At 39.0% G+C, this 27,409-nt stretch overlaps 1 protein-coding gene across 1 annotated transcript in view; it reads left to right on the top strand.

Annotated features, from left to right (window-relative positions):
- Nucleotides 1–2,827: 2,827 nt before the first annotated feature.
- LOC136264089 (uncharacterized) overlaps nt 2,828–27,409 on the top strand; it is a 103,131-nt gene continuing 78,549 nt past the window's right edge. Inside the window, exons 1-4 of the mRNA XM_066058780.1 lie at nt 2,828–2,945; nt 20,014–20,207; nt 20,605–21,030; nt 23,903–24,069. Coding sequence (XP_065914852.1) covers nt 20,063–20,207; nt 20,605–21,030; nt 23,903–24,069 — 738 coding nt within the window. The 5' untranslated portion in view covers nt 2,828–2,945; nt 20,014–20,062. The remainder of the gene's footprint in view (nt 2,946–20,013; nt 20,208–20,604; nt 21,031–23,902; nt 24,070–27,409) is intronic.

Genomic DNA, 27,409 nt, shown 5'->3' with positions numbered 1-27,409 from the left:
GAGCTCAGCTGCAAACAAATCACCTGTACAGAATTCAGCTACAAACAAATCACCCTGTAGAAAGATCAGCTATAGAAGAAGTTATATACCTTGTAGAGAGTTCAGTTTCAAAGAAACCACCATGTAGAGAATTCAACTACAAACTAGTGATCCTGTAGAGACATCAGCTAGAAGAAGTTACCTTGTAGAGAGTTCAGCTACAAAAAAACCATTCTGTAAAGAGCTAAGCTGCAAACAAATCACCTATACAGAATTCAGCTACAAACAAATCACCCTGTAGAGAGATCATCTAGAAGAATTCACCTTGTAGAGAGTTCAGCTACAAAGAAACCACCATGTAGAGAGTTTAGCTGCAAACAAATCACCCTGCAGCTACAAACAAATAGGCACCAGTAGGCACCAGCCTATTATGCTGGCATAATTTTGAGCATTATAGGTGCCTGAAAGTAGCAAGCATAATGCTAGCATAATAGGCAGAATAATTGTCATCCTGTAAGCAAAAATGCATGCTATAGACAAAGGTTGACTTACAATAATAGAACAGTCGATGCCACTGATATGGTGTTATTTGACATGACTGTTATTATAGTTTACAATGTAGCCACATTCTTAATGCACAATGAGTGCTTTTTACATTTCATCAGTTGTTCAAAAGTCAAAGTTTATCATTATCTATTTGAAAGTAACAAAACATGGGAACTGTGGCAAAAAATTTGAGCATAATTTGGGCATAATAGGCAAAATTATTGAGCACTGCAGCATAGCATAATAGGCAAAATTAAAAGCATAATAGGCTGGTGCCTAGGCACAAGCCTATTATGCTGGCATATGCTGGCATAATTTTGAGCATAATAGGTGCCTGAAAGCATCAAGCATATAATACTAACATAATAGGAAGAATAATTGTCATACTGTAAGCAAAAATGCGTGCCACAGAAAAAGGTTGACTTACAATAGCAGAACAATCAGTGCCACTGATATGGCATTAAGTAGTTATTTGACATGATTGTTATTATAGTTTACAATGTAGTTAAATTATTAATGCACAACGAGTACATTTCAGTTGTTCATAAGCCAAAGTTTATCATCCAAGCAGTAGAAAGTAACAAAGCATGGGAACTGTAGCAAAAAGTTTGAGCATAATTATGAGCATAACAGGCAAAACTTTTGAGCACTGCAGCATAGCATAATAGCCAAAATTAAAGCATAATAGGCTGGTGCCTACTGGAAACAAATCACCCTGTAGAAAGATCAGCTAGGAGAAGTCACCTCATAGAGAGTTCAGCTACAAAGAAACCACCATGTAGAGAGTTCAGCTAGAAGAAGTTACCTTGTAGAGAGTTCAGCTACAAAGAAACCATCATGTAGAGAGTTCAGCTGCAAACAAATCATCTGTACAGAATTCAGCTACAAACAAATCACACTGTCGAGAGATCAGCTAGAAGAAATTACCTTGTAGAGAGTTCAGCTACAAAGAAAAGAGAGTTTAGCTGCAAAGAAATCACCCTGTAGAAAATTTAGCCACAAACAAATTGCCCTGTAGAAAGATCAGTTAGAAGAAGTTACGTTGTAGATAGTTCAGCTACAAAGAAACCATTCTGTAAAGAGCTCAGCTGCAAACAAATCACCTAAACAGAATTCAGCTACAAGCAAATTACCCTGTAGAGAGATCAGCTAGAAGAAGTTACCTTGTAAATAGTTCAGCTACAAACAAATTACCCTGTAGAGAGATCAGCTAGAAGAAGTTACCTTGTAGATCGTTCAGCTACAAACAATTCACCCTGTAGAGAGGGCAGCTAGAAGAAGTCACCTTGTAGAGTGTTCAGTTACAAAGAAACCATCATGGAGAGTTCAGTAATAAATTATGTATTTTATATATAATTTGTACATTAACTGATAAAATCAGAAATAATATTATTTAAAGTACATCTGCTTCATCTTTTCTTCTTCCTGTGGTAAAGAAAAAAACAGATAGGTTAAAAAGTCCCAAATCCGGCCATAGGCCGGCTTTGGGGTATACAAATACAAAAAGAAGTGAAATCTAATCCAAAACAGCCAAGCTGTAAAAAAAAGAGTACGGCTCTCAAAGAGGCTATGGTGAAAAAAGATGTGAAATCCAAGGTGGTGGCCAAGAAAAGGCTGTGATGGTAGGTTAGTGGTAAAAAATTTTATAACAACAATTCAGGTGAATTTGTGCCAAGACCAAACGGCACCAAAATTCACCTGAATTGTAGTTATTAAATTTTTTACCATTAACCTACCATCACAGCCATTTCTTGGCCGCCATCTTGGATTTCACATCTTTTTTCACCATAGTCTTTTAAGGGCTGCACTCTTTTTTACAGCTTGGCTGTTTTGGATTAGATTAGAGTATCTAGATCTTATTTCCATAAAGTGTGAATAATCAGTCAAGAAACGGTAAAAATAATAACACTAGAAGGTTTTTGATATGAAATGCAGTAATAATGTGCAGTGTGTTCATGTTGTGCAGTATTTTTGGTGTACGCATGGCGCATTTTAATTAAAATTATTGAACATCATCCTATTATGCTGGCATAATGCTTGATGCTTTTGCTAGCCTATTATGCTCGAAATTATGCCGGCATAATTGGCGCAAGCCTATCTGTAGTTGCGGAGAAGAGACTTCTTGTTCCATCTTTTCTTCTGTTCTTGACCTGTGGAATGGCGTACTTACACACAAGTCACGTGACCTCATGAAAAGATCGCTTTCGCGGCGGACCCCCCGCGTCCACCTTAAAAAATTCTCGGGCACGCCGCTAATCACTGCAAATTGATTATTTTTCTTTGAATAAATAGACCATGCATATATCGTCTATTTGTGCGGGCCAGAAATCACATGATTATCATGTCTTTTTTTGTTCTAAGAAGTTCTTCGTGACTGTCCCCGTTGTTTTTTCAGGCCGGTTTTTCCGAGTCTCATCACCGTAAGTTGGTCATAATTATTTTGTTTGTATACTAATTTGATACGTAAGTCATCACTTATTACAACAGAAGCGTATTTCACTGATCCCGGTATATACAGTGCAGGCCAGGCTAATGCCACACTGACCGGGCTTGCATAGTAGCTTGCCAGGTCCAGACTGAACATTTGCGGTGTAAGCGGAAAGATCTAGCCAGCTGTTTATAGACTAGTGGGTGTGCTGGATTCGATACGTAGGACTAAGTTGCTTGCGGCATTTTGCTTAGTCTGGCGCCGCCCGCCCCTTCGCAAAATGTAAGGGTCTGGGGAAAACAAATACCAAATCATTTCTAAAGTAATTCAGTTAGACAGCTACTGCGTGTAACGTCAGGTGATTGCCCTTCAATTCGAACAAACGCATTGCGTTGCCAAGGCGATTTATGTGTGAACGTCTTGGCACGACTACCGCCGAATCTGGGTGGTGTAAATGATTTAGTATCTGTATTTTACCAGACCCTTACTTTTTGCGAAGGGGTGGGCGGCGCCAAACTACATTTTGCTGTGGTTTATTGATTTACCAGTCATGAGGGATCATTGATAAACACTATCACAGTACCTTTCTGGTCGTATACTATACCAGATGGTTTTTGTGCCGATACATTCCACTTCTCCGCACTTCCTATATCATGTGATCCGCTATGTTTACAGATTGCGTTACATGTTTCAATTAACCATCATCACAGAAATGGTTTTTACAAAATTATAAACAAGCCTACAGAAGAGTGTCTACTAAATCATTGTTGTGTCAGTAGTCATACTGTAGGGACGGATCCAAAAGCTGGCAAGGGGAGGGACACAAACATGTTAAGCTTTAGGAAAATAGATTCTCTTGTTAATTGTATTTTTGAAGAACAAATTGCATTGTACCATATAATGGGAATGATTCGTGGAAGAAAATATTCGTGAATGACCTAATATTTTCATCATTCACAAGAAAACGTTCGCAATTTATTGCATAAAGTAATTTAATAGTTGGGCGCGCGCCTACAACGGATTAATCATGGATAGAGAACGCTCGACTATATGGCTTGACTCATAATGAGCGCAGACGATAGTGTTATGCACATGCGTGTATGTATTAATTAGATGTGCTATAATTAGAATCTGTAGTTGTAACCTCATATTCACCTCTTCGAGTTAGTCACGTTGCTGAAAGGATCCACGCGTATTTCTGTCACTCATAACAGAAATTGGGGGCTTGTTCGGGAGAGAAAGAGAGAAGAGAGCACAGAGAAGCTGATTGAACGCAAGAGTTAATCTAAGAAGACTACCCTGGTGCCGGTTAGAGGTACCTGTAGAGGTGAAATATTTAGTAGGTTCCACCTGTCTGTTCTCTGTTGTTTTATCATAGCCCTTCGCTTCGGTGGAACTTGTACTTCAGTTGTCGCTATCATCGGTGGGCGTTAATTAGAATAACGGTCAATAGTGAGGAATTTACAAATAGCCCAACTAAGAGTAGACTAAAATTCCCTTAAGGCTCAGTTAAAGCAGTTAGTGGAACATCTACACTTAACTGTTGAATCTAATACTTGAAGATTTAATGTCTGAAGAATCATAGGGGGAGGCTTCTGGTGGTATTCGTGCTACTGAACTTGAACTAAGACGACTTGAATTAGAACATAAAGCGAGAGAACAGGAGAGGGAACAGGAATGCCAGCTTAAAATGAAAGAACTAGAAAATAGGGAGAAGGAAATGAATGCAAAGATGGAAGTGGAATTGAAGGAGAAAGAACTAGCATTATGGAAAGAAGAATTAAGGAGAAGGAATTACAAATGCAGCTTAAACTGAAGGAAATTGAGGCTAAGCCAGTGGAGAGATCACCAGTAACTGAAAGAAGGATATGTCCTTTGATGTTGGTCGTCAGGTTCGTCTAGTACCTCCATTTCAAGAGCAGGAAGTAGGATAAATTTTTCCTGCACTTTGAGAAAGTTGCTGCCAATTTACATTGGCCAATGGAGGCTAAACCTATGCTCTTGCAGAGTGTGCTTGTATGAAAAGCTTGTGAAGTGTATCAAGACACACGATAGTGTGTCGTGCGGCCCAAGAAGCCGGCGCGCCACACCGTGAGTATATTGATAGGAAGAAAAAAAATGTCATTTGCACACTTTCGTATCTCGGTGATAGCTTATCTGACTGAAACCAAATTTGCTGCAGAGTTGCCCGCCAGCTAGGGGAGTCTACATTCCAAATTTGAAGGAAATCACTCTAGCCATTTCCGAGATATGAGCGGCCAAAGTTTTTTTTTTTTTCTTTGTTTTTTTTCTTCTTCGTCTTTTCGCACACTTGCAAAAATTGCTATAAAACACAAACGCGTGCTCCGATCGCCTTGAAATTTGGCACACAGAAAGGGAGTCCAAAGGCGCATCCTAGCATCAAATTTGGTGCAAATCCGATGAATGGTTCAGGCGTTATTACCGATTATTCGTGTAAAACAAGATCGATTTGTTGTCACGCCTACAGGGTAAACCGCTTCATGGAATGAGCTGAAAATTGCTATGTAGATGGAGTAACCATCGTAGGAGTGCCTTTTGGTAGTTTGAAAGGAATCGAGATAAAGACCACGGAGATATGACACAAAACCCAACCTGTGTCACAATTACGCGATCGATTTTTATTTATTTATTTATTTTTACAAACCACTGATCGATCGATTTTTAGTAATAAAAAAGTATTAGTTTTTACGCCTACTAGGCAAACCGCTAAGAGCAATAAGCTGAAAATTGGTGTATAGCTGAAATAATCTTCATAGAAAGTCCTTGCAGTAGTATAGAAGAATTGGATTACGAACCACTGAGTTATGTTTCGAAAGCCAACTCTGTGTAGCAAATGCGAGATCGAGATACTCTAATAGAACAGTCACCCTAATAGAGCATTCAGCTAATTTATTTACTCCATTATAGAATTCTATTACATTACAAGTTATTCTGTAGGGACTTCAGCTGCAAACAGTTAATCTTATAGACAGTTAAGCAAGAAGCAAGTCACCCTGTGGAGAATTAAGCTACAATTATATCACTGTAGAGATTCAGAACATTACAAGTCACACTAAAGAGAGTTCAGCTATAAACAAGTCATGCACCCTGTAGAGAGTTCACCTACAATTAAGTCACTCTCTAGAGAATTCAGCTACACACAAGTCACTGTGCAGAGAGTTCAGCTACAAACAAATTATCCTGTAGAGAGATCAGTTACAAACAAAACACTTTGCAGAGAGTTCAGCTACAAACAAATCAATCTTTAGAGTGATAAGCAACAAACAAATCAACTTGTAGAGAGTTCAGCTATAAACAAGTCATGCACCCTGTAGAGAGTTCACCTACAATTAAATCACTCTCTAGAGAATTCAGCTACACACAAATCACTGTGCAGAGAGTTCAACTACAAACAAATTATCCTGTAGAGAGATCAGCTACAAACAAAACACTTTGCAGAGAGTTCAGCTACAAACAAATCAATCTTTAGAGTGATCAGCAACAAACAAATCAACTTGTAGAGAGATCAGCTAGAAACAAATCAACCTGCAGAGAGATCAGCTACAAACAAATCACCCTGTAGAGAGTTCAGCTAAAACAAATCAACCTGCAGATAGATCAGCTACAAACAAATCACCTTATAGACAGTTCAGCTACAAACAGATTACCCTGTAGAGAGATCGACTACAAACAAATCAACTTGCAGAGAGATTAGCTACAAAAAATCACCCTGTAGAGAGATCAGCTAGAAACAAATCACCCTGTAAAGACTTCAGCTACAAATAAATCAACTTGCAGAGAGATCAGCTACAAACAAATCACCCTGTAGAGAGATCAGCTAGAGACTAGACACAATGTAAGGAGTTCAGCTACAAGCAAATCACCCTTTAGAGAGTTCAGCTACAAACAAATCAATCTGCAGAGAGATCAAATCACCTTATAGCGAGTTCAGCTACAAACAATCAACTTGTAGAGAGATCAGTTATAAGCAAATCACACTGTGGAGATCAGCTAGAAATTAGACACAATGTAAGGAGTTCAGCTACAAGCAAATCACCCTGTAGAGATTTCAGCTGCAAACAAATCACCCTATAGAGAGATCAGCTAGAAACTAGACACCATGTAAAGAGTTCAGCTATAGAAGAGGTCACCTTATAGAGAGTTCAGCTACAAAGAAACCATCATGTAGAGAGTTCAGCTGCAAACAAATTACTCTGTATAGAGTTCAGCTAGAAAAAGTCACCTTGTAGAGAGTTCAGCTACAAAAAAACTGCCATGTAGAGAGTCCAGCCTCAAACAAATTACCGTGTAGAGAATTCAACAACAAACAAATCGCCCTGTAGAGGGATCAGCTAGAAGAAGTTACCTTGTAGAGAGTTCAGCTACAAAGAAACCATCATGTAGAGAGTTCAGCTACAAAGAAAGCACCATGTGGAGAGTTTAGCTGCAAACAAATCACCTGTACAGAGTTCAGCTAGAAACAAATCACCCTGTAGAGAGATCAGCTAGAAGAGGTCACCTTGTAGAGAGTTCAGCTACAAAGAAACCGCCATGTAGAGAGTACAAATTACCGTGTAGAGAATTCAACAACAAACAAATCGCTGGGATCAGCTAGAAGAAGTTACCTTGTAGAGAGTTCAGCTACAAAGAAATCACCCTGTAGAGAGTTCAGCTAGAAGAAGTCACCTTGTAGAGAGTTCAGCTACAAAGAAACCATCATGTAGAGAGTTCAGTTACAAAGAAACCACCATGGATGTAGAGAGTTTAGCTGCAAACAAATAACCTGTAGAGAGTTCAGCTAGAAACAAATCACCCTGTAGAGAAATCAGTTAGAAGAGGTCACCTTGTAGAGAGTTCAGCTACAAAGAAACCGTTATGTAGAGAGTTCAGCTACAAAGAAAGCACCATGTAGAGAGTTTAGCTGCAAACAAATAACCTGTAGAGAGTTCAGCTAGAAACAAATCACCCTGTAGAGAGATCAGCTAGAAGAGGTCACCTTGTAGAGAGTTCAGCTACAAAGAAACCATCATGTAGAGAGTTCAGCTGCAAAGAAAGCACCATGTAGAGAGTTCAGCTACAAAGAAACCATCAGGTGGAGAGTTCAGCTACAAATAAATCACCCTGTAGAGAGTTCAGCTAGAAGAAGTCACCTTGTAGAGAATTAGGCTACAAAGAAACCATCATGTAGAGAGTTCAGCTACAAAGAAACCACCATGGATGTAGAGAGTTTAGCTGCAAACAAATCACCTGTAGAGAGTTCAGCTAGAAGAAGTCACTTTGTAGAGAGTTCAGCTACAAAGAAACCATCATGTAGAGAGTTCAGCTACAAAGAAAGCACCATGTAAAGAGTTTAGCTGCAAATAAATCACCTGTAGAGAGTTCAGCTAGAAACAAATCACTCTGTAGAGAGATCAGCTAGAAGAGGTCACCTTGTAGAGATTTCAGCTACAAAGAAACCATCATGTGGAGAGTTCAGCTAGAAACAAATCACCCTGTAGAGAGTTCAGCTAGAAGAAGTCACCTTGTAAAGAGTTCAGCTACAAGGAAACCATCATGTAGAGAGTTCAGCTACAAAGAAACCACCATGAATGTAGAAAGTTTAGCTGCAAACAAATCACCTGTAGAGAGTTCAGCTAGAAACAAATCACCCTGTAGAGAAATCAGCTAGAAGAATTTATCTTGTAGAGAGTTCAGCTACAAAGAAACCATCCTGTATATAGTTCAGCTATATTTTAAGTCACCCAGTAGAGAGATCAGCTGCTAAAAAAATATCCTGTGGGAAATAATGGGCATGTAATAAATATATGTATATAATTTGTAAAATTACTAATAAAATCAAAAATAATTGAAGTATTAAAAATCTTCTATAAGTTCTTTTCTTCTTCCTGTGGTAAATAAAAAAAAACACATGGGTTAAAAAAGCCCCAAAGCCAGCCATAGGCTGGCTTTGCATTATACAAATACAAAAAGAAGTGATATCTAATCAAAAACAGCCAAGCTGTAAAAAAAGGTGCGGCCCCCAAAAAGGCCATGGTGAAAAAAGATGTGAAATCCAAGGTGGCGGCCAAGAAATGGCTGTGATGGTAGGTTAATAGTAAAAATTTTAATAACGACAATTCAGGTGAATTTTGTGCCACTTGGTCTTGGCATCAAATTCACCTGAATTGTCGCTATTAAAATTATTACCATTAACCTACCATCACAGCCATTTCTTGGCCGCCACCTTGGATTTCACATCTTTTTTCACCATGGCCTTTTTGAGGGCCGCACCTTTTTTTACAGCTTGGCTGTTTTTGATTAGATATCACTTCTTTTTGTATTTGTATACTGCAAAGCCGGCCAATGGCTGGCTTTGGGGTTTTTTTAACCCATGTGTTTTTTTCTTTACCACAGGAAGAAGAAAAGAACTTAAAGAAGATTTTTTATACTTCAATTATTTTTGATTTTATTATATAGTTATACAACGGCCACGTTGTATAACTGTTATGTACCACTCACCTAATAGGTTGGGAGAGTCTCACAAGACAGCTGTAACACTTATAAAGGCAAGGTTTCTAACATCGATTTTGGGTAACCAAACCAGCTAGACGTTGCGATGACGTTCCCCCTGCAGTACTGCAGCCACCTGAGATATTGAAAGCTAGTACACTATGGGATAATTATATCACTAACCTGCATTTGCTGTTCGACTCTCATCATGTAGTGCTCAGCATGCCAGCGTGCCATATAGACTAAGCACCAGACTAATCACCATAGTGATTCTCTCGAGCGAAAAAAAGCAGCTAAATAGACGGTTTAGTAAACAAAACCTAACTACTAAACGATACTAGTCTAATTCTTACTATTTACACTGGCTAAACTCGAATCTGGTGGCATGACAAAACTGGTTACCACAATCGAACGTAAAGGTTAGTATTATTTAGAATATATTTGTTTTATTGAGTCATTGTCGAAGTGGACTACAGTTTAATCTGGGCTAAGATGGCACCAGACTAGTAAGGTGTATAAGTACGTTTATATATGTAGACTAGAGTTGTAGCCACCTGCGTTGGCTTTTTCGATCGCCATTGGCTGCTTGTAAACATTATACGTATTGGTGACGTTATGGCCCACAATCGACCTTTACATGTCAGGCTATAAAAGAATTCGAGTGATCTGTGAAGTGTCTTTCCACCTATTTGGTGAGGTGTCGTAGTGGTCTTCGCCACCGGCACTTGTGCTATGCTGCACAAAACCGCAGCCAGTGCAATATCTGTATATTGCACTGCGGTCGGTGCATTATAACTTATAATGCACTCGTTGTGGTCTACAAAACCGCAATCAGTGCGTTATAAGTTATAATGCACTCGCTGCGGTCTGCAACAGTGCAATATACAAATTATGGCACTGGCGGTGCCTTTGAACTGCCCACGCAGAGTGGTACATTAGTAATTATACAAATTATATATGTATATTTATTACATGCCCATTATTCCCCACAGGATATTATTTTGCAGCTGATCTCTCTACTGGGTGACTTGAAATGTAGCTGAACTATCTATAAGGTGACCTCTTCTAGCTGGGTGATTTGTTTCTAGATGAACTCTCTACAGGTGATTTGTTTGCAGCTAAACTCTCTACATGGTGGTTTCTTTGTAGCTGAACTCTCTACACGATGGTTTCTTTGTAGCTGAACTCTCTACAAGGTGACTTCTTCTAGCTGAACTCTCTACAGAGTGATTTGTTTGCAGCTTAACTCTCAGAGTCTACATGATGGTTTCTTTGTAGCTGAACTCTCTACAAGGTGACTTCTTCTAGCTGAACTTTCTACAGGGTGATCTTTTTTGTAGATGAACTCTCTACATGGTGGTTTCTTTGTAGCTGAACTCTCTACATGATGGTTTCTTTGTAGCTGAACTCTCTACAAGGTAACTTCTTCTAGCTGATCCCTCTACATGGCGATTTGTTTGTAGTTGAATTCTCTACACGGTGATTTGTTTGAGGCTGAACTCTCTACATGGCGGTTTTTTGTAGCTGAACTATCTACAAGGTGACCTCTTCTAGCTGAACTCTCTACAGGGTGATTTGTTTCTAGCTGAACTCTCTACAGGTTATTTGTTTGCAGCTAATCTCTCTACATGGTGCTTTCTTTGTAGCTGAACTCTCTACATGATGGTTTCTTTGTAGCTGAACTCTCTACAAGGTGATTTGTTTGCAGCTGAACTCTCTACATGATGGTTTCTTTGTAGCTGAACTCTCTACAATGTGACCTCTTCTAGCTGATCCTTCTACAGGGCGATTTGTTTGTAGTTGAATTCTCTACATGGTGATTTGTTTGAGGCTGAACTCTCCACATGATGGTTTCTTTGTAGCTGAACTCTCTACAAGGTGATTTGTTTGCAGCTGAACTCTCTACATGATGGTTTCTTTGTAGCTGGACTCTCTACAAGGTGACCTCTTCTAGCTGATCTCTCTACAGGGTGATCTTTTTATAGCTGAACGCTCTACAGGGTAATTTGTTTGCAACTGAACTCTCTACATGATGGTTTCTTTGTAGCTGAACTCTCTACACGGTGACCTCTTCTAGCTGATCTCTCAACAGGGTGATCTTTTTGTAGCTGAACTCTCTACAGGGTGATTTGTTTGCAGCTGAGCTCTCTACAGGATGGTTTCTTTGTAGCTGAACTCTCTACAAGGTGACTTGTTTCTAGCTGATCCCTCTACAAGGTGACTTCCTCGAGCTGATCTCTCTACAGGTTGATTTGTTTGTAGCTGAACTCTCTACAGGGTGATTTGTTTGCAGCTGAACTCTCTACAGGGTGATTTGTTTGTAGCTGAACTCTCTACAGGATGGTTTCTTTGTTACTGAACTTTCTACAAGGCAACTTTTTTCTAGCTGATCTCTCTACAAGGTGACTTCCTCTAGCTGATCTCTCTATAGAGTGACTTGTATCTAGCTGAACTATCTACAGGATGATCTGTTCATATATAGTTGAACTCTGTACAGGTTAATTTGTTTGTAGCTGAATTCTCTTGTTTCAAACTGATCTCACTGTAGCATAACTTCTTTGTAGCTGAACTCTCTACAGAGTGATTTTTTTTGTAGCTGAACTGTATATAGGGTGATTTGTTTGTACCTGAACTTTCTACAGGGTGATTTGTTTATAGCTGAATGCTCTGCAGGGTGATTTGATTGTAGTTGATCTCTCTACAGGGTTTCTTTGCAGCTGAGTTCTCTACAGGGTGACTTCTTCTAGCTGAACTCTCTCTTGTTTCTAGCTGATCTCCCTACAGAGTAACTTGTTTGTATAGCTGAACTCTTTACAGAGTAGTATTTTGGTTGCTGAACTCTCTACATAGTGACTTGTTTGTAGCAAAATTCTTTACAGAGTGATTTGTTGGTAACTGAATTCTCTACAGAGTGACTTACTTGCAGCTGAATTCTCTACAGAGTGACTTACTTGTAGCTGAACACTGTGTAAACTATAAAGTGACTTGTCTGTAGCTGAACTTTCTTAGGTTTACTTGTTTGCAGGTGATCTCTATAGGGTAACTTGTTTTTATAGATGAACACTTTACAGGGTAGTTTCTTTGTAGCTGAACTCTCTCCACAGTGACTTGTTGTAGCTGAATTCTCCAGAGAGTGTAGCCGAACTCTCTACAGGGTGCATGACTTGTTTATAGCTGAACTCACTTCAGTGTGACTTGTAATGTTCTGAATCACTACAGCGATATATTTGTAGCTGAACTCTCTATAGGGTGACTTGATTCTTGCTGAACTGTCTATAAGATTAACTGTTTGCAGCTGAACTCCCTACAGAATAACCCGTAATGTAATAGAATTCTATAATGGAGTAAATAAATTAGCTGAATGCTCTATTAGGGTGACTGTTCTATTAGAGTATCTCGATCTCGCATTTGCTACACGGAGTTGGCTTTCGAATCATAACTCAGTGGTTTGTAATTCAATTCTTCTATACTACTGCAAGGACTTTCAATGAAGATTATTCCAGCTATACACCGATTTTCAGCTCATTGCTCTAAGCGGTTTGCCTAGTAGGCGTGAAAACTAATACTTTTTTATTCCTAAAAATCGATCGCGTAATTGTGACACAGGTTGGGTTTTGTGTAATATCTCCGTGGTCTTTATCTCGATTCCTTTCAAACCACCAAAAGGCACTCCTACGATGGTTACTCCATCTACATAGCAATTTTCAACTCATTCCATGAAGTGGTTTACCCTGTAAGCGTGACAACAAATCGATCTTGCTTTACGCGAATAATCGGTCATAACTCCTGAATCATTCATCAGATTTGCACCAAATTTGATGCTAGGATTTGCCTTTGTACTCCCCTTCTGTGTGCCAAATTTCAAGGCGATCGGAGCACGCGTTTGCGTTTTATAGCAATTTTTGCAAGTGTGCAAAAAGACGAAGAAGAAAAAAAAAATGAAGGAAAAAAACGAAACTTTGGCCACTCGTATCTCGGAAATGGCTTGAGTGATTTCCATCAAATTTGGAATGTAGACTCCCCTAGCTGGCGGGCAACTCTGCAGCAAATTTGGTTCCAATCGGATAAGATATCACCGAGATACAATTGTGTGAAAATGACGTTATCTTTCTTCCTGTCAATATACTCACGGTGTGGCGCGCCGGCTTCTTGGGCCGCACGACACTATCGTGTGTCTTGATAAACTGTGATGTGATCACATTGGTATTTTGTACATAATTTAAACCAACATGCTCTGTATAACCCTTCCATGCACCATGCAAATTCTTGGACTGGAAACCAGTTATCAAACTCCTGCATGGAGCCATTCATGCCATCCAGAGCAGATCACTGCTTCATAACTACGACAATTGGTTAAAATTTTTGAACATTTACTTATTTGTTTGTGTGTGTGTGTGTGTGTGTGTGTTGTGTGTGTTGTGTGTGTGTTGTGTGCGTTGTGTGTGTTGTGTGTGTTGTGTGTGTGTGTGTGTGTGTGTTAGCTAACCACAGCAAGGACCAATGTTGAGTTAATAACTACAACCAAAAGATTGCTATTCTGCATTTGTGGAGATTAATATAATCTACTCATGTCACCCCTGGTTTGACCACTGAGTGTGGTGCTTGGCCGGTATCTGAGTGGCTTGCAGATTGAAGTCACGCTGGGGTTGGCTTTTTTCAGCATTTGTCCTGCTTTACTTTAGGATGATACTAAACTCAATGACTTTCGCTTAGGTACCCTGGGCTAGTGGTAAGCACCTTATACAGGCTCTGCCTTCTGTACAAACTCTCCAGTGCCCCACTAGTAGACTTAATAACAATAAAACCAATAGTCTGCTACAAGCACTGATGCTTATACTTCTGAGCCAGAGTTAAAGTCTGAGCTACATGCATAAAAAACATAAATTATGTGTACACTGTTGAAATTTAGGTGTCATCACAACTACTTTTGGGGTGTCCGGTTGCATGTTTAAAAACAGCTCTCCATGGGTGTTAAAGAAAGGTGGTAGTCTGGCGTATCCGACCCGTGCGCGTAGCACGAGGGTCTGGTGACAGCCGCATTCAGTACCTGTGCCAGCCTTACAAAAAACTGGTGCGTCCAATCAAATCTCTTAGTGACCAATTAACAACATTCTATTATGTCATTCTCAATTTGCCCACTGATTATGGTGAGCTTTTTATGTCTTTTCCACAACCAGCACAAATGTAAGGGTTTGTAGAGGAAATATAATGTCATTCAAGTGCAAGTACAGTAGCTGTCGCGTTATGTTACCAGAAATTGTCCAGTGTTTCGCACGTATTTTCAAATTTAATTGCATTCCATCTGCACAGGTACTGAATGCGGCTGTCACCAGACCCTCGCTCTACGCGCACGGGTCGGCTATGCTAGACTAGAAAGGTGGTGCTGTAACTAATCACCGGTGTTGTAACTAGAGTGTGTCCATAGCCACACTATTAAATATCGAGTGTGGGGTCAGTACTTTTTGGGGTGTTCGCCTACATGTTTAAAGCATCTCCTTAAGTGCTAAGGCCACTCCAAATAAATTTCCTGTTTCCCGTCCACCGCCCGCATCTGGTTACTGTCAGCTCTAAATATTCCATTATTTTCCGGTCATTCTTGCATACTGACAGGCTTAGTAAAAGCTATCTTGAAACAGTGTCGGCTCACGTGTCAGCAGTACTATCAAGTCAGTACAAACTTTATGTTTGTGTTATTTTTACAACTTGAAAAGGAAGGAACACGCTTTTGTGCAGCTTTTTATAGCTGTGCCAGGCAAATAGTGGCTTGAATAGCTGCCAATCTCATAATGAAATAATGGAAATGGACCGCCCGCCCGTCCGCATGCAAATATGCCTGAGGTCAGGACGGGAAACAGGAAATTTATTTGGAGTGGCCTAATTCAGGAATTAACTGGTTGCAAGCTAAGGTGTATGGGTAAAAAACGCCCTTAGGGGGTGCTCACCCATATAGGTTGGGTGTTGTAGTGACACATTAGGCATTCAATTTTCCGAATCATTGCAAAATTGCCTCACCTATTTGTTCAAAATTTGTAGCTACGGCCCTTGGTAATCATTCTCGTATAGCCTAGACGATGTAAACTCAACTTTCTTATGATCAGCTGAAGGCCTTGAAACAGAAAAACTCCACAGGAACTGCCCGTAGCCTTGTTATTCTTGTCTTGAATTGATACAGGAAAATAATTCAATACATGTCCAGCCTAATTACGCGCCACTTCTGGTGGGTGCGTCAAGTTTAGCACTGGCAAAAAAACTCAATTCCAGGAACTGAGTTAAGACAGGACTCTCAGAGTACAAGCTCATTGGAAGTGTTGGTGCAGTGCGAGGTACACTGATAATCGCCGCTCGAGTAAGTTTTTGTTGTTTTGCTAACTTGTGTTTACAGTGCTACCTCGAGTGCTACACCATTTCTAGTATGTTTATTAATGCTTCTATCAGTGTTAGTAACCTTTGCAGTGGCGTTTGCAGGCCATACATGCATGATATTGATATATCGGTACACAAAAGCAAGAGTTAGTCACCTCCATACCACCAATAGACACAATCCAAAACTACGTAATCGTCATAGCAACAGCTTTCCGCCATTTTGATTGGGGCCAGTATCAATTATTATGCACCTTCAATGTAATACCCGACTACCACTAATACAGGCTGAGGGTGGGGAAAGGTTGGGGATGGTGGGGGAATTGATCGCTAAATTTCCCCGACATAGTGGGGATTTGTCTTCACTAAAGAAATTCACTCAGACAGCAAAGGTGTGTGCTTTCAGTTTAAGAAGTGTCTGGGGTGCTAGCTATTCCGTTCATACTTGAATCCACTCATACTAACTCATCACTAGACCAACGCCACATGACCGTACAAATCCCCCTAACTCCAGTATTCCCAGGGTTTGCAGGTTGAGATTTGGTTGGGATTTGCATCGTTAGTACTTCCCCAGTAGGTGGGGAATTGTAATTTTCAGTGATGCAAATCCCAACCTTCCCCCACCCCAGCCCGTATTAGTGGTAGTCGGGGATTACATTGATAGGTGCATTATGATTGCGCTACATTGAAATCCGATGATGAATAAAGCTCGAACTAGGGGGTATTGTCAAACAATTGGCCGTGGAAGTCTTCAAGATTGTAAATTGGTTAGAGGCAGGTGGTTATCAGGGTTGAACAAGGCGCGAAGTATCAACAGCCCAAATGGCCCACACAGGAATTAAGCACTGTGAAGCAAATAGATAGTATTTTAGTATCCATTGCCACGGTAAATTATTAGTGATAGTAACCGTAGTAGCGGCTGACCATCCAGTCGATCCTTGTACAGGTAAACAAGGGAATTTGCGTTGTCAGCCCTTCGCGCCTTGTTCATCACCTGATAATCACATGACTTTAGTCAGAACAAGGAATTTACTGCATTGAAAGCTTCCATGGACTATTGTTTGACAATACCACTTAGTTCGAACTTTCTTCATCGCTGAATTTCAATGCAGTGCAGTCAGTGATTATTGAAATTGGCCCCATTCAAAATGGCGTATGAAAAGTGGGCGTGGTTTTGGATAGTGTCTATTGATGCACTTGCGACTGGGATCAAGATTTAATCAAGTGACCAAGGGGTATTTTTGCAGTGAATCAAGCGATCAAGGTGTCTGCAAAAGTGGTGATCAAGCACCTTTAGAAAGCTAACTTTGAGCAACACGAGAATTTACTAAGCTTTTATGGTTGACAATCAAGAATCAAGGCTCTTGGAAAGATGAAATCAAGTGATCAAGGCAATATTTTGGCGATCAAACTTTTTGATCCCGGTAGCGAGCGCATCAATTGGTGGTATGGAAGTGTCTACCCCTTGAAAAATAATACATGTTCAAATATGGGGTTTATAAATCTACACCTAGCTTTGCCAGTATTTATTGCTATAAGTTATCTTGTTCAAAGAAGTTTTTTAGAGGAAAGACAACTATGTAGTGGAACAGTCTTCAGTGGTAGTAAACGATGAATGCCTTTAAATTACGTGATTTTAGATGGCTTTCTCGATATTCACCCTCAACACTGTTCCATTCTGTTATCAATTCAACGCATGTGATTTTGTGAATCAGTTCTCGGTGGCAGCACGATCTGTGTGGCATTTTGATGACAACAAAATGTTTCTTCCTCTGGAGCAAAGAAAGATTACAGCAGCAACTGCATAAAAGGCAGCAAGGACCAGTACTAGTTAAAGTACCTGTGTGATGAGCATAGTTAAAATTGAAGCTAGTTAGCCATCTGGCTGAGCCATCAGTGAGCTGAAATTCAGTGAAAAAGATGCTAATATTTGATAAACAAATTCCAGATGATTCAGTGAAACAGTCTCCGATAGCAAGAATAAGAAGCTTACAAACACTTAACAATTCAACGATCTCTTCCAGCAAACAAAAAAGTAAATCGATGCTGATATGAGCACTCACGTGATTAAAATTCAAATCAGAATACAGGTACATAAATCACTCAATAATTATGGAAAGGAACCCACTACTACACTTCTTTGTAAATGTCAGTGTTAACTGTTTACACAGGCATTGTATGGGCCAGTGCAGGCATGGAGCATGTGAGCCAGATACTCGAGATACTGTAATGGAGTTGGGCCAGCTGAGGCACTGAATCTAATACGTGCATATCTTTATTTCAGGTAATTTTGAGGGCTGTCTGTTTTATTGAAATGGATTTTGAATGTATGTAATTAGAATTTTGGTCACATGAGTGCATATTCCATACATTGGACTGCTCTAATCATTTAATGTACAAGGTTGTCACATTGTAAGGTGTTTTGTATCCTTGCTGTTAGAGACTGTTTCACTGATTCATCATCCATTCTGGTATTTGTTTGCAAAACTTTTTTTTGCCAAATTTCAGCTATTGGGTTAACAAGTTTCATGCAGGTACTTTAACCAGTACTGGTCCTTGCTGACCTATTATGCAGTAGCTGCTGTAATCATCCTGCGGTCCAGAGGAAGAGACATTTTTACTGTTGTCAAAATGCCACACACCAGAAACTGACTTACAAAATCAAACTACCTGTACATTGAAGTGATAACAGACTACTTGAACAATGTTGACCTCGGGTGAATATAGATGTATAGGGAGAAAGCTATGAAATGCTGCAGCTGAAAACCACATGATTTTGAAGACATTTACATTACCAGAAGGAAGTAACAAACTTGGCTGTCACACAGGTGCTAAGACAATAGTTAGGTAGTTGATTGAAGGGTATCGATTTTTCATATTGTATATGTAAAAGTTGAGGTGTTCTACTGTGTCATAAAATAAGCTATGGACATTAGCACTATTATTGGTCATTATTGATTGGTACCAGTGAACTTTCGGTTGGATAATACATTGTCTTGGCTAACTTTCCAAGCACCAGAAACTGGTCTGTATCGTATAGTACGGTAGTACTGCATATTAGGGATTGTGGAGGTTTCACAAAAGCTGACCACAAACTGCCTTCATGTCACCCTTGGCAGTATTGGTGCATGCCTGATCTGCGACTTGTTTGGTTAGGATTAGTGATTAAAGTACCAGTTCATAGGACTGGAGTCTCTGATTAGGCATACTGATTGTAAATAGTCGTACAGTTAAGTAACAATGCAATAGTTATGCAACTTATCATTGTACTCTTTCCTAAGGGGCTGATGAAATGAATGTTGATTTGGGTAAGAGCCTGATAAATATTATTGTGTCATTTAGAAAGGATGTTGATTTGCACCCACTATTGTTCGTGGACACCCTTTTCATCGCAGAAGTAGATGCACCAAAAATTCTGGGGATTCAGTTTGACCGCAAACTCTACCTAGAGCTATATGATTGATCAGTTGGCTACTCGTTCTCACCAACGACTGGGTGCTATTTATTGTGTTTAGTCAGAGTGGTCTTACTATTACTTATGATATGCGAGTATGGAAACATTATCTTTATGGGACCTTCTGCCACTCATCTACATAAATTGGACTCGATTCTGAAGATGGCTGAGAGGTTGTGTGGTACTACCTTTTTGTCACTGGCCTCTCATCATAACACCAGCTCTATTGGCTTGTTGTGTAAACTTTGGATTCATGATATCAGGGACCTCTTCAGAATTTTTGTCCTGTCCTTACTTCTGTTACCCACGCTTATTCCTTCCACCATGTCACAGATGACAGTTTGTTGTTGAAGCAGCCAATATAATACAATTCACTGGACTTATTTATTAACAGTTTTCTGGGCATGATTGCTTCCATTTAGACCACCATCCCATTGATTTTGAGAGAAAGAGGTATCACTGAGGAATACTAGCCTAATATTTTTTACTTATTCAGTGTAAATATCTTTAGTAATAGTGGTAGGGATTGTGAAGGTTGTCATATTGGTATTTGAGTGGGTATCATAACATTAAGAAGTACAGTACTATATATAACGAGGGAAATCACCTATACCTACAGCCATAATAGTCACCAAATTTTAAATTTGTGGAGATAAAATTTCTTTTGACATCGTATGTTCAGGGAACTTTTAGTATTTCCTGTATTGATGTAATATAGTCAATTCATTGCATTCTGAAGCACATTATTTTATTTTAGGGTTGGCATCTACCTGCCTGACTTCATTTGTACTGCAACACATTCAGAGATGGCTGAAAGTAGTCCCGGGAATTCAGCCTTTTATGTTCATGCAGACACATTGCTGGATAATCTGTCTCCAAGTACTAGTCAACCCAGTAGCTTGTCAGGAAGTAATGATGATTGTAGTGGCTCTGCTAAACTTTGTCAAAATGGTTAGTACACACATTGTCAATAACATCACCCGTCTGAACTAGTCATTTCCCCAATATATGTGTCACCTGTGAACTAAATAACCTGCTTAATCCAGCCACCTGCTTTTTAGTATGGTGCCCAATGGTAACCAGAAAAGATAGGTTTCACTGTATAATTGCTGTTGCTTACTCTACTGGCCTACAGGGTATGGTTGGTTAATGGACATTATAAATGCTCATTTATGTCGTAGTTACTGTGAAACTGATGATTTTTATTTGATCAGATATTTGTAGGAGGTTATTTTAAAAGTGTATGGATAAGTGTATTTTTGATACCAATGTCTAGCTACTGATCGAGATACACTGGTTGTTAGTGTGGTATTGTATGTGTACAGATTGTATTTTGTTATATATCTAGGTCTTCAGTTTCGTTTAACTGAATTAAAGGAATCACAGTCATTCACTTATGCTACTCTTCCTGGAGTCAATTCCATACCACTGGATTGGAAGAGTTGTTGTGCACCAGATAGTGACCTTCCCAGTGAACATGTTATTTACTATCAGTTGACTGATACAGAAAAGAGCCTAGTTGATGTTGTTGAAGAGCACTGTGATGAAGACTCCAATGTTGTTGGTTTGATAATTATCAATTTTATGTCCAGTAATTTTTTGCCAAGTGAAATTTTAAACAGAGGGATGCCCCAGAAGCCACCAATATATGTTGTAACGCAGGAAGATGGTGAACAGATTATAGAATTTTTCAACACGCAAGTTAATGATGGGGATATAAAAGTTAAAGTACTAGCTGAGAATGATGTGGATTCAATGACCTCCGGACTTAAAAGTATGTACATATGTGACCACAATGTGTATATGTGTTCATGTCTGAACAAACATTGTGGTATTGGGTATAACTTTAAAAGGACTGTTTTTTATCTATAAGGTAGTTGTATGTTTTCTAATTAATAGAAATATAAAAGTTCACACTATCAGAAAATATTTTTCATCAGGGAAGAGTTAGTGTTATATTTCAGTACAAATACTGACACCTATTACATACATCAAAGGAATATTGTTGATTGCATTCATGAGTGTGTTGTGGCAAGACATGTGTGACAGACCATATGTGACATTATACATACATGTTCATGAGGTGCACATGCCTACTGATTTGTTGTATGCTCTCTACTCACACGTATACAAATGTAGGAATTTTTTGTGTAAGCTAGCAGGGATCATTACAATTACGAGGACTGTGTGTGTACGTATGTATGCTTGTTTGTTTCTATGCTTGGTGTAGTTGCACTTGTGTAGCAAAGGAGGTTTGTACATAAAAGGCAATCAGTGTGAGCACTCTATAAATACTACATTAACCTTACAAGTAGGTAAGCTTTATTCTGAAGAATATACCATTTTTCCTTTTAAACATTCAAATTTCAACTCTAGCCCAGCATTCCCCAAATTGTTATGTACTGTTACTGCTGTACATGGCATGAGAAATACATTTAATGTATTAATTTAGTTCATCATACAGTACAGTAGTACTGTATATTAGGGATCATGGAGATTTGGGTTTTCCTAGCCAAAAAAATCACTCGAAAACCAGCTTCACAACTCCATCCTGGCACCTTGGCAGTATTGGTTAGGTATAACCAAGCCCAAAGGTGCCTTCAGTACGATCCTAAAGGCTTCCAATAAATTGTTACAAATTTATTATACAATGGAATTTTCCAATGACTAACTGCCTGCCTGATGCCTTCAGGCAAGTGTAACTCGATAACAGCTAAGGCTACGGGCTTGATTTTTTCACTTTTTGACGTCGCTTTACCCCGAGATGTACCTTTTGGCATACTGCAGCATGTGCAGTGCACGCATCATGGACTTACCTTTCTCCTCCTTTGTGTGCCATTCCTTTTTGCTGACAGCCAAAGGTGTCGATTCGCGGTAGCGCGATGCATGGCTTCCCTACAGTACATTTGTAAATGGGAATCGTCCATATTTTCCATGGTGACTGGACTGATTGCAGAGATGAACTTAACACTGTTCTTCGTTTGTAACGCTGTGTAATGGGCTGAAAGCAAAGCATGATATAGCCACTGCACTTACGAGGCAGTAATTGATAGTTGGGGTTGTGTGAATCATTGTATTTTCGTGGTTACTGGATTGTTGCAGAGTGACTTCTTTTACTGTTTTTCGTCTGTAGCGCTGTGTAATGGGCTGAACCAAGGGGTAGCCAACGTCCTGGGACTCTGGTACACTATTTTGAGAAATCCAATTAGAAATCCATCAAATATTTAGAAATCCTAAATCCAGAACCATGTACAAATTAGATTATTCTTGTTTCTGTTTGTTCATGAGTTCAATTACGGCTGCCGCTCTATACAACAATTCAAATCTATAGTGCAAAGTACACCTGTGTCTCTTCTAAAGTTCCTCTGATCCCCTCAAGGTGTTTCCTACATAAGTATTAGCAAAAACTCGAGGTAAAAACATCACAATAAAAATCTAAATTAAAATTACATTGTATTTACAAATACATTTAAAATACAGAAATGTTTTGAAATACTTAAATATTGGGACTCTCGTACACCATGTTGGGTTTTTGCTTGGGTGCTGGTTACCCCCCCCCCCCGGCTAATAACATAACTGACTGAAATTGAAGCGTAATGGCCACTGTACTTTTGAAGCAGTTTGTGATAGCTGGGGCGATGAAAACATTAATTCTGGTGCCATTCTTTCTTTTGATGCGTTATGTGTGGATTCACCAGTCATAATAATGTTACAAAAAAAGGTAGACAAACAAGTTAAAGAAAAAAATAGAAATTTTAAGTTCGATTAGGGATCGTAGAAAAAAAAAGTTGGGAAACAAGGGAGGTTGCCTACACCTGCAGATATACTAGTGAACATTTAATCCCTAATTCAGTCTTGGTCTTGGGTATAGTTGGGATTAAATGTTTGCTAGTATATCTGGAGGTGTAGGCAACCTCCCTTGTTTCCCAACTTTTTTTTCTATGATCTCTAATCGAACTTAAAAGTTCTAATTTTTTCTTCAACTTATTTAATTATACACTTACAAGTTAGCACAGGGCTATATTTTTTTAGAATCACTGTCTTCTTCCATTTTAAACTGTGGCTATACCTTACCACTCTCAGGGGTTAATTTAGGGGGGATGGGGGACACTAGCCTCCTCCTGAACCTAACTATTGCCCCACCCCCTAGGTTTATGCCTAAAGCTTTGATTGGTACTGTATACATACAAATTTTTGGGGGACATAAATTTTATGGATTTCGAATTTTGCTTTCCTGTCTGCAAATTTTCATCTTTGAAAATTAACGATTACCAAGACTAGCCCTATGCTAAATAACAAATATCCTCTTAGTGATCCATGAAAATAAAACTGCAAATATTCGGAATTTTGTTAAATCGTAAAAATTACATACCTCGATAATTTGTACATATATTAGAAATGAAAGGGATTGATCTTTCCCTAGTTGTGAATGAAATACTTTAGAACTATGATAATTGAAGTATGCCCTTAAAAATTATATTGCTTGGTATCTTTCAAATTATTTATCTGGAACTACTGGTGTTCAATTCAGAATGGTTTCCTAAATATAGTTACATTATATGTAAGGAACCTATGTACTTGTGGATTTATATGCTTGTATTTTCACACTTAAAGAATGTCTTTTGATTTATGATTATGTACTGTAGGTAAAAGTTCACATGGGAAACTGAAAACACAAGACCCTGGGCTTAATCTTTTTGAAGAACTTAAAAAGTGGATGTGGAATAGTAACAAGAAAGAAAGGAATCATATTTTAGATGCAGATGCTTCTACTGTTATTCCATTCATCTTCTCTTGTTTCCAAAACTATGAGGTTTGTAGTGTGTACTTACAATGTGCACTTGCAATAAGTATGTGCATGAGTGTTTTCACTATAGCTTTGTTTGTACAATTTTGAAAATAATGGATTTGTTTTGTTGTAATCATTACTATAATATCTGTGACTAGATCTGCAAAACCTGATAGTGTGAGTATGAGTACGGTAGTGGTAGTTGTAGTACAAAGCAATGGGTATAATACATACTATATCTAAGTGACCATACATCGTGCACGTTTCACATCACTGCTCATGATGTCACTATACGACTAGTGACATATCCATACCTGGTACAAGTGACCAGTTCCTTGAAGTCTACCCATGTGGTACTACTACCTAAGGGCAAGGATATCTATTCTGCATGTTGTAAAGTATTTCAAAAACATTAAATTTACCGAAGCTGAGCAGTGACGCATTAAGTTACGGCGCATCTAAAATACAGAGTGATTTCCAGTGTTTAGAAAGGTAGTTCAAGTAGTAGTGCTGCCCAGCTGAGTGTTCAGTAATAGGCCATGGCAGGTGCAAATTTGAATGATATTCCATAGTTCTTAGTGCTGATAGTGGCGCTTTCTTCGTGACATAGTAGACCACCTAAAGTCACACAGTTTTTGTAGCCCAAATTAAGTCCTATACTTTTGTGCCATTTTCATCAAGGGATCACATGTTTCACACAACTTACCACAGGGTCAGAAGACAGTAACCAACGTCCGTAACTTATGTATTTTGATGGACAGAAGTAGGAACTGCGCGGCTTGTAGTCCCTTATGCTATTACATTAAATGTGTTTTTTTTATGACACATGGTTCTTATTGAAGGAAGGCTTCAGCAACTAAAGCCTGTTATCATCATGTTCACTACTGCAAAAGGACTACTAAAATCTTTATAAATTAACATTTCTTCACTGTTTCATCGTTGTCTGTGGCAAAAGTAGAAAGTACAAGAAAACTTTCGCATAGCAGTTGAGTCTGTTTATGGTACAAGCCTTGACCCCATATAGCATTGCATATGTGACCGGGCCTGCGATAATAGGGCATGTGGGGACATGATTTTTGTCTACTTTTTCACACTTTCATCACTCATAACGTTTTGTACCATTATGCTATGGTGTTGCAATTTTCAGCACTTAGTAAGCATTTCATTGGCATAATGATGCAAGTTACAGAATGGAAATATACTTTTCCAGTAATGAGATATGACCAGTAGAGTGATGGGGTGTAGTTTGTGCCCACATGCCCTGTTTTCGCTGGCCCGGTCACATATGTTATTATGCACCTGTAATTTCATTTCTTTAACAGGTTGATGTTGGGATAGGAAAATGAGAACGGGACAGAAATGGAAATCCTTCTGCTATAATATTCAAAATACTCTAATAGAGCAATCACCTGCATTAAAAATGCTCTAATAAGTTATTGAACCAAAACCATTTGCAGTTCAACTACAGAAGGGTAGTGCCTGCTACAGTCTTTGTAAACTGCTTCTGCTGTTTTCAGATAAGAAGTTATATGATGGGGATATGCAGCAGTTGCTATTCAGTCTGAAACAGTTCCTCTTTATGACTGTACATATTAACATTAGTCTCCTAATCGAAGCCACGTACCTCAACTTGACACATACTGTTACATACTCCATGATGTTCTATTTATCCTCCTGAAACTGCAGGTACAACTTCCTGCTTCTACATATGCAGGTGCTGTTCAGTTTGTTAGACTGTTTTGTACACTTCTTCATGTCTAATGGTTGAATTTCAACAAATTGATGGTTATAAGTGAATACAGTGGAACCTCTCTTATCTGGGCAGTCTAGTACTTACTACCGTCCGTATCTCCGTAACATGCTATTATGCCAAAGTGTAACTTAAATGCAAGTATTGTTACATTGCTATCACTTAGTGCTATGCAGTTTAGTAGGCAGAGGGGGAAGTCACTATGGAGCATTTATGGTCACTCCCCCGGATTGTAAAAATGCATTATCACCCAGCAAGTTTAGAATAAACAAGCCATTAAACAGGTACGTACACAGCAGCCTTTAGGCTCCCTCCCTGTGCTTTCATCTAAACCAAACTTCATTATGGTTGATAAATTACAGGTTGCATGACCATTTTGGGTTGTCAGGTGCCTAGACAATGGAGATGCCTGGATAATAGAGGTCGGGATAGGGAGGTTCTACTGTAGTTAGTTTTCAGTGTTGATTACTTAGCTAGTCCGTATATACCTAATCTATACAAGCTGTAGTCCATCAGTTCACAGGCTTTCAATGCAGTCCCTTGTGTGGGATAGTTAACAAATATTCTTAAAATAATTTACTGCAGGTGACTGCTCTATTAGAGTGTTTTGATTGTTTTAGTGGAAGGATCCAACAATGATGCAAAGAAGCATTGTACTGTGAAATCTATCCTGTATATTGGCATGATCAGGCATTTCCGTTGGTTGTTCCTGTTCCCACTTTCCTTCCCGTCCTGTTTCCGTTTTCTTAGAATTCTACTTACCCTTGATATTATGCTACTTTGGTGCCATGCAGCTAGCTATAGCTAGAATTGCAGAAATAATATATACCATGCTGTTATTTAATAAGTTTCTGTTATGTGATAATGCATACTAGCAAGTATTGATCTTTTAATTGTGGTCTGTGCAACCATTCAATGCTGTAGTTAGGCATAGAAATGTACAGAAACCATCGGGAAATGGGTGACCACAGACACAAAATTTATTGTCACGTAGTATCTAAAGGAAATATCCAAGTTTTTAATGTAGGGGACATGCTCCTTATCAGGTTGAAGCGGTACGCATTTCCTGATAGCCTACAAGGCCTGCTGTAGTGTTTTTGGTCATTAAATACCTGAAGAGCCCAATGGGAAGGTGGTTTACCAAGTTTGTGGAAAGTTACTATATCTGTATTTCAATCCAGCATGAATTATCCTTAAACTAAAGCTTGCCTTCCTGGAAGCTTAGTACTGGTGCTATGTGGCTTTCATTTCTTACGTACAAGCTGCTTTTAGCTTACAAAGTTTTACTTATGTGGGTACAGAAGACAAATGAACATATATACTCACACATGGTTTTGGAAAATGATTTCAGGAAGCCAGGTACGTACCCACAGCTGGCATACATCTGGTTTCAAAATGGTGTTGTGATTGTTGTTGTTATACTATTTTATATTGCCAAAGTTTCTTATCATATCTATGTAGCTAATCCACTTTTTGTAAGTACAGACTGTTAATGTTTATGACTGAAAAAATGTATTACTTTACCAGTCATCCATATACTGTTTACATAGTTAAATGACCAGTAAACGCAGGAAAATCTGTTGATAATCACCAGTTACATAGTACAAACTGTAG

This window comes from Dysidea avara, chromosome 8, assembly GCF_963678975.1.
Source record: "Dysidea avara chromosome 8, odDysAvar1.4, whole genome shotgun sequence".
In the NCBI taxonomy this organism is placed as follows: domain Eukaryota; kingdom Metazoa; phylum Porifera; class Demospongiae; order Dictyoceratida; family Dysideidae; genus Dysidea; species Dysidea avara.
This window is presented reverse-complemented; position numbering and strand designations above follow the sequence as displayed.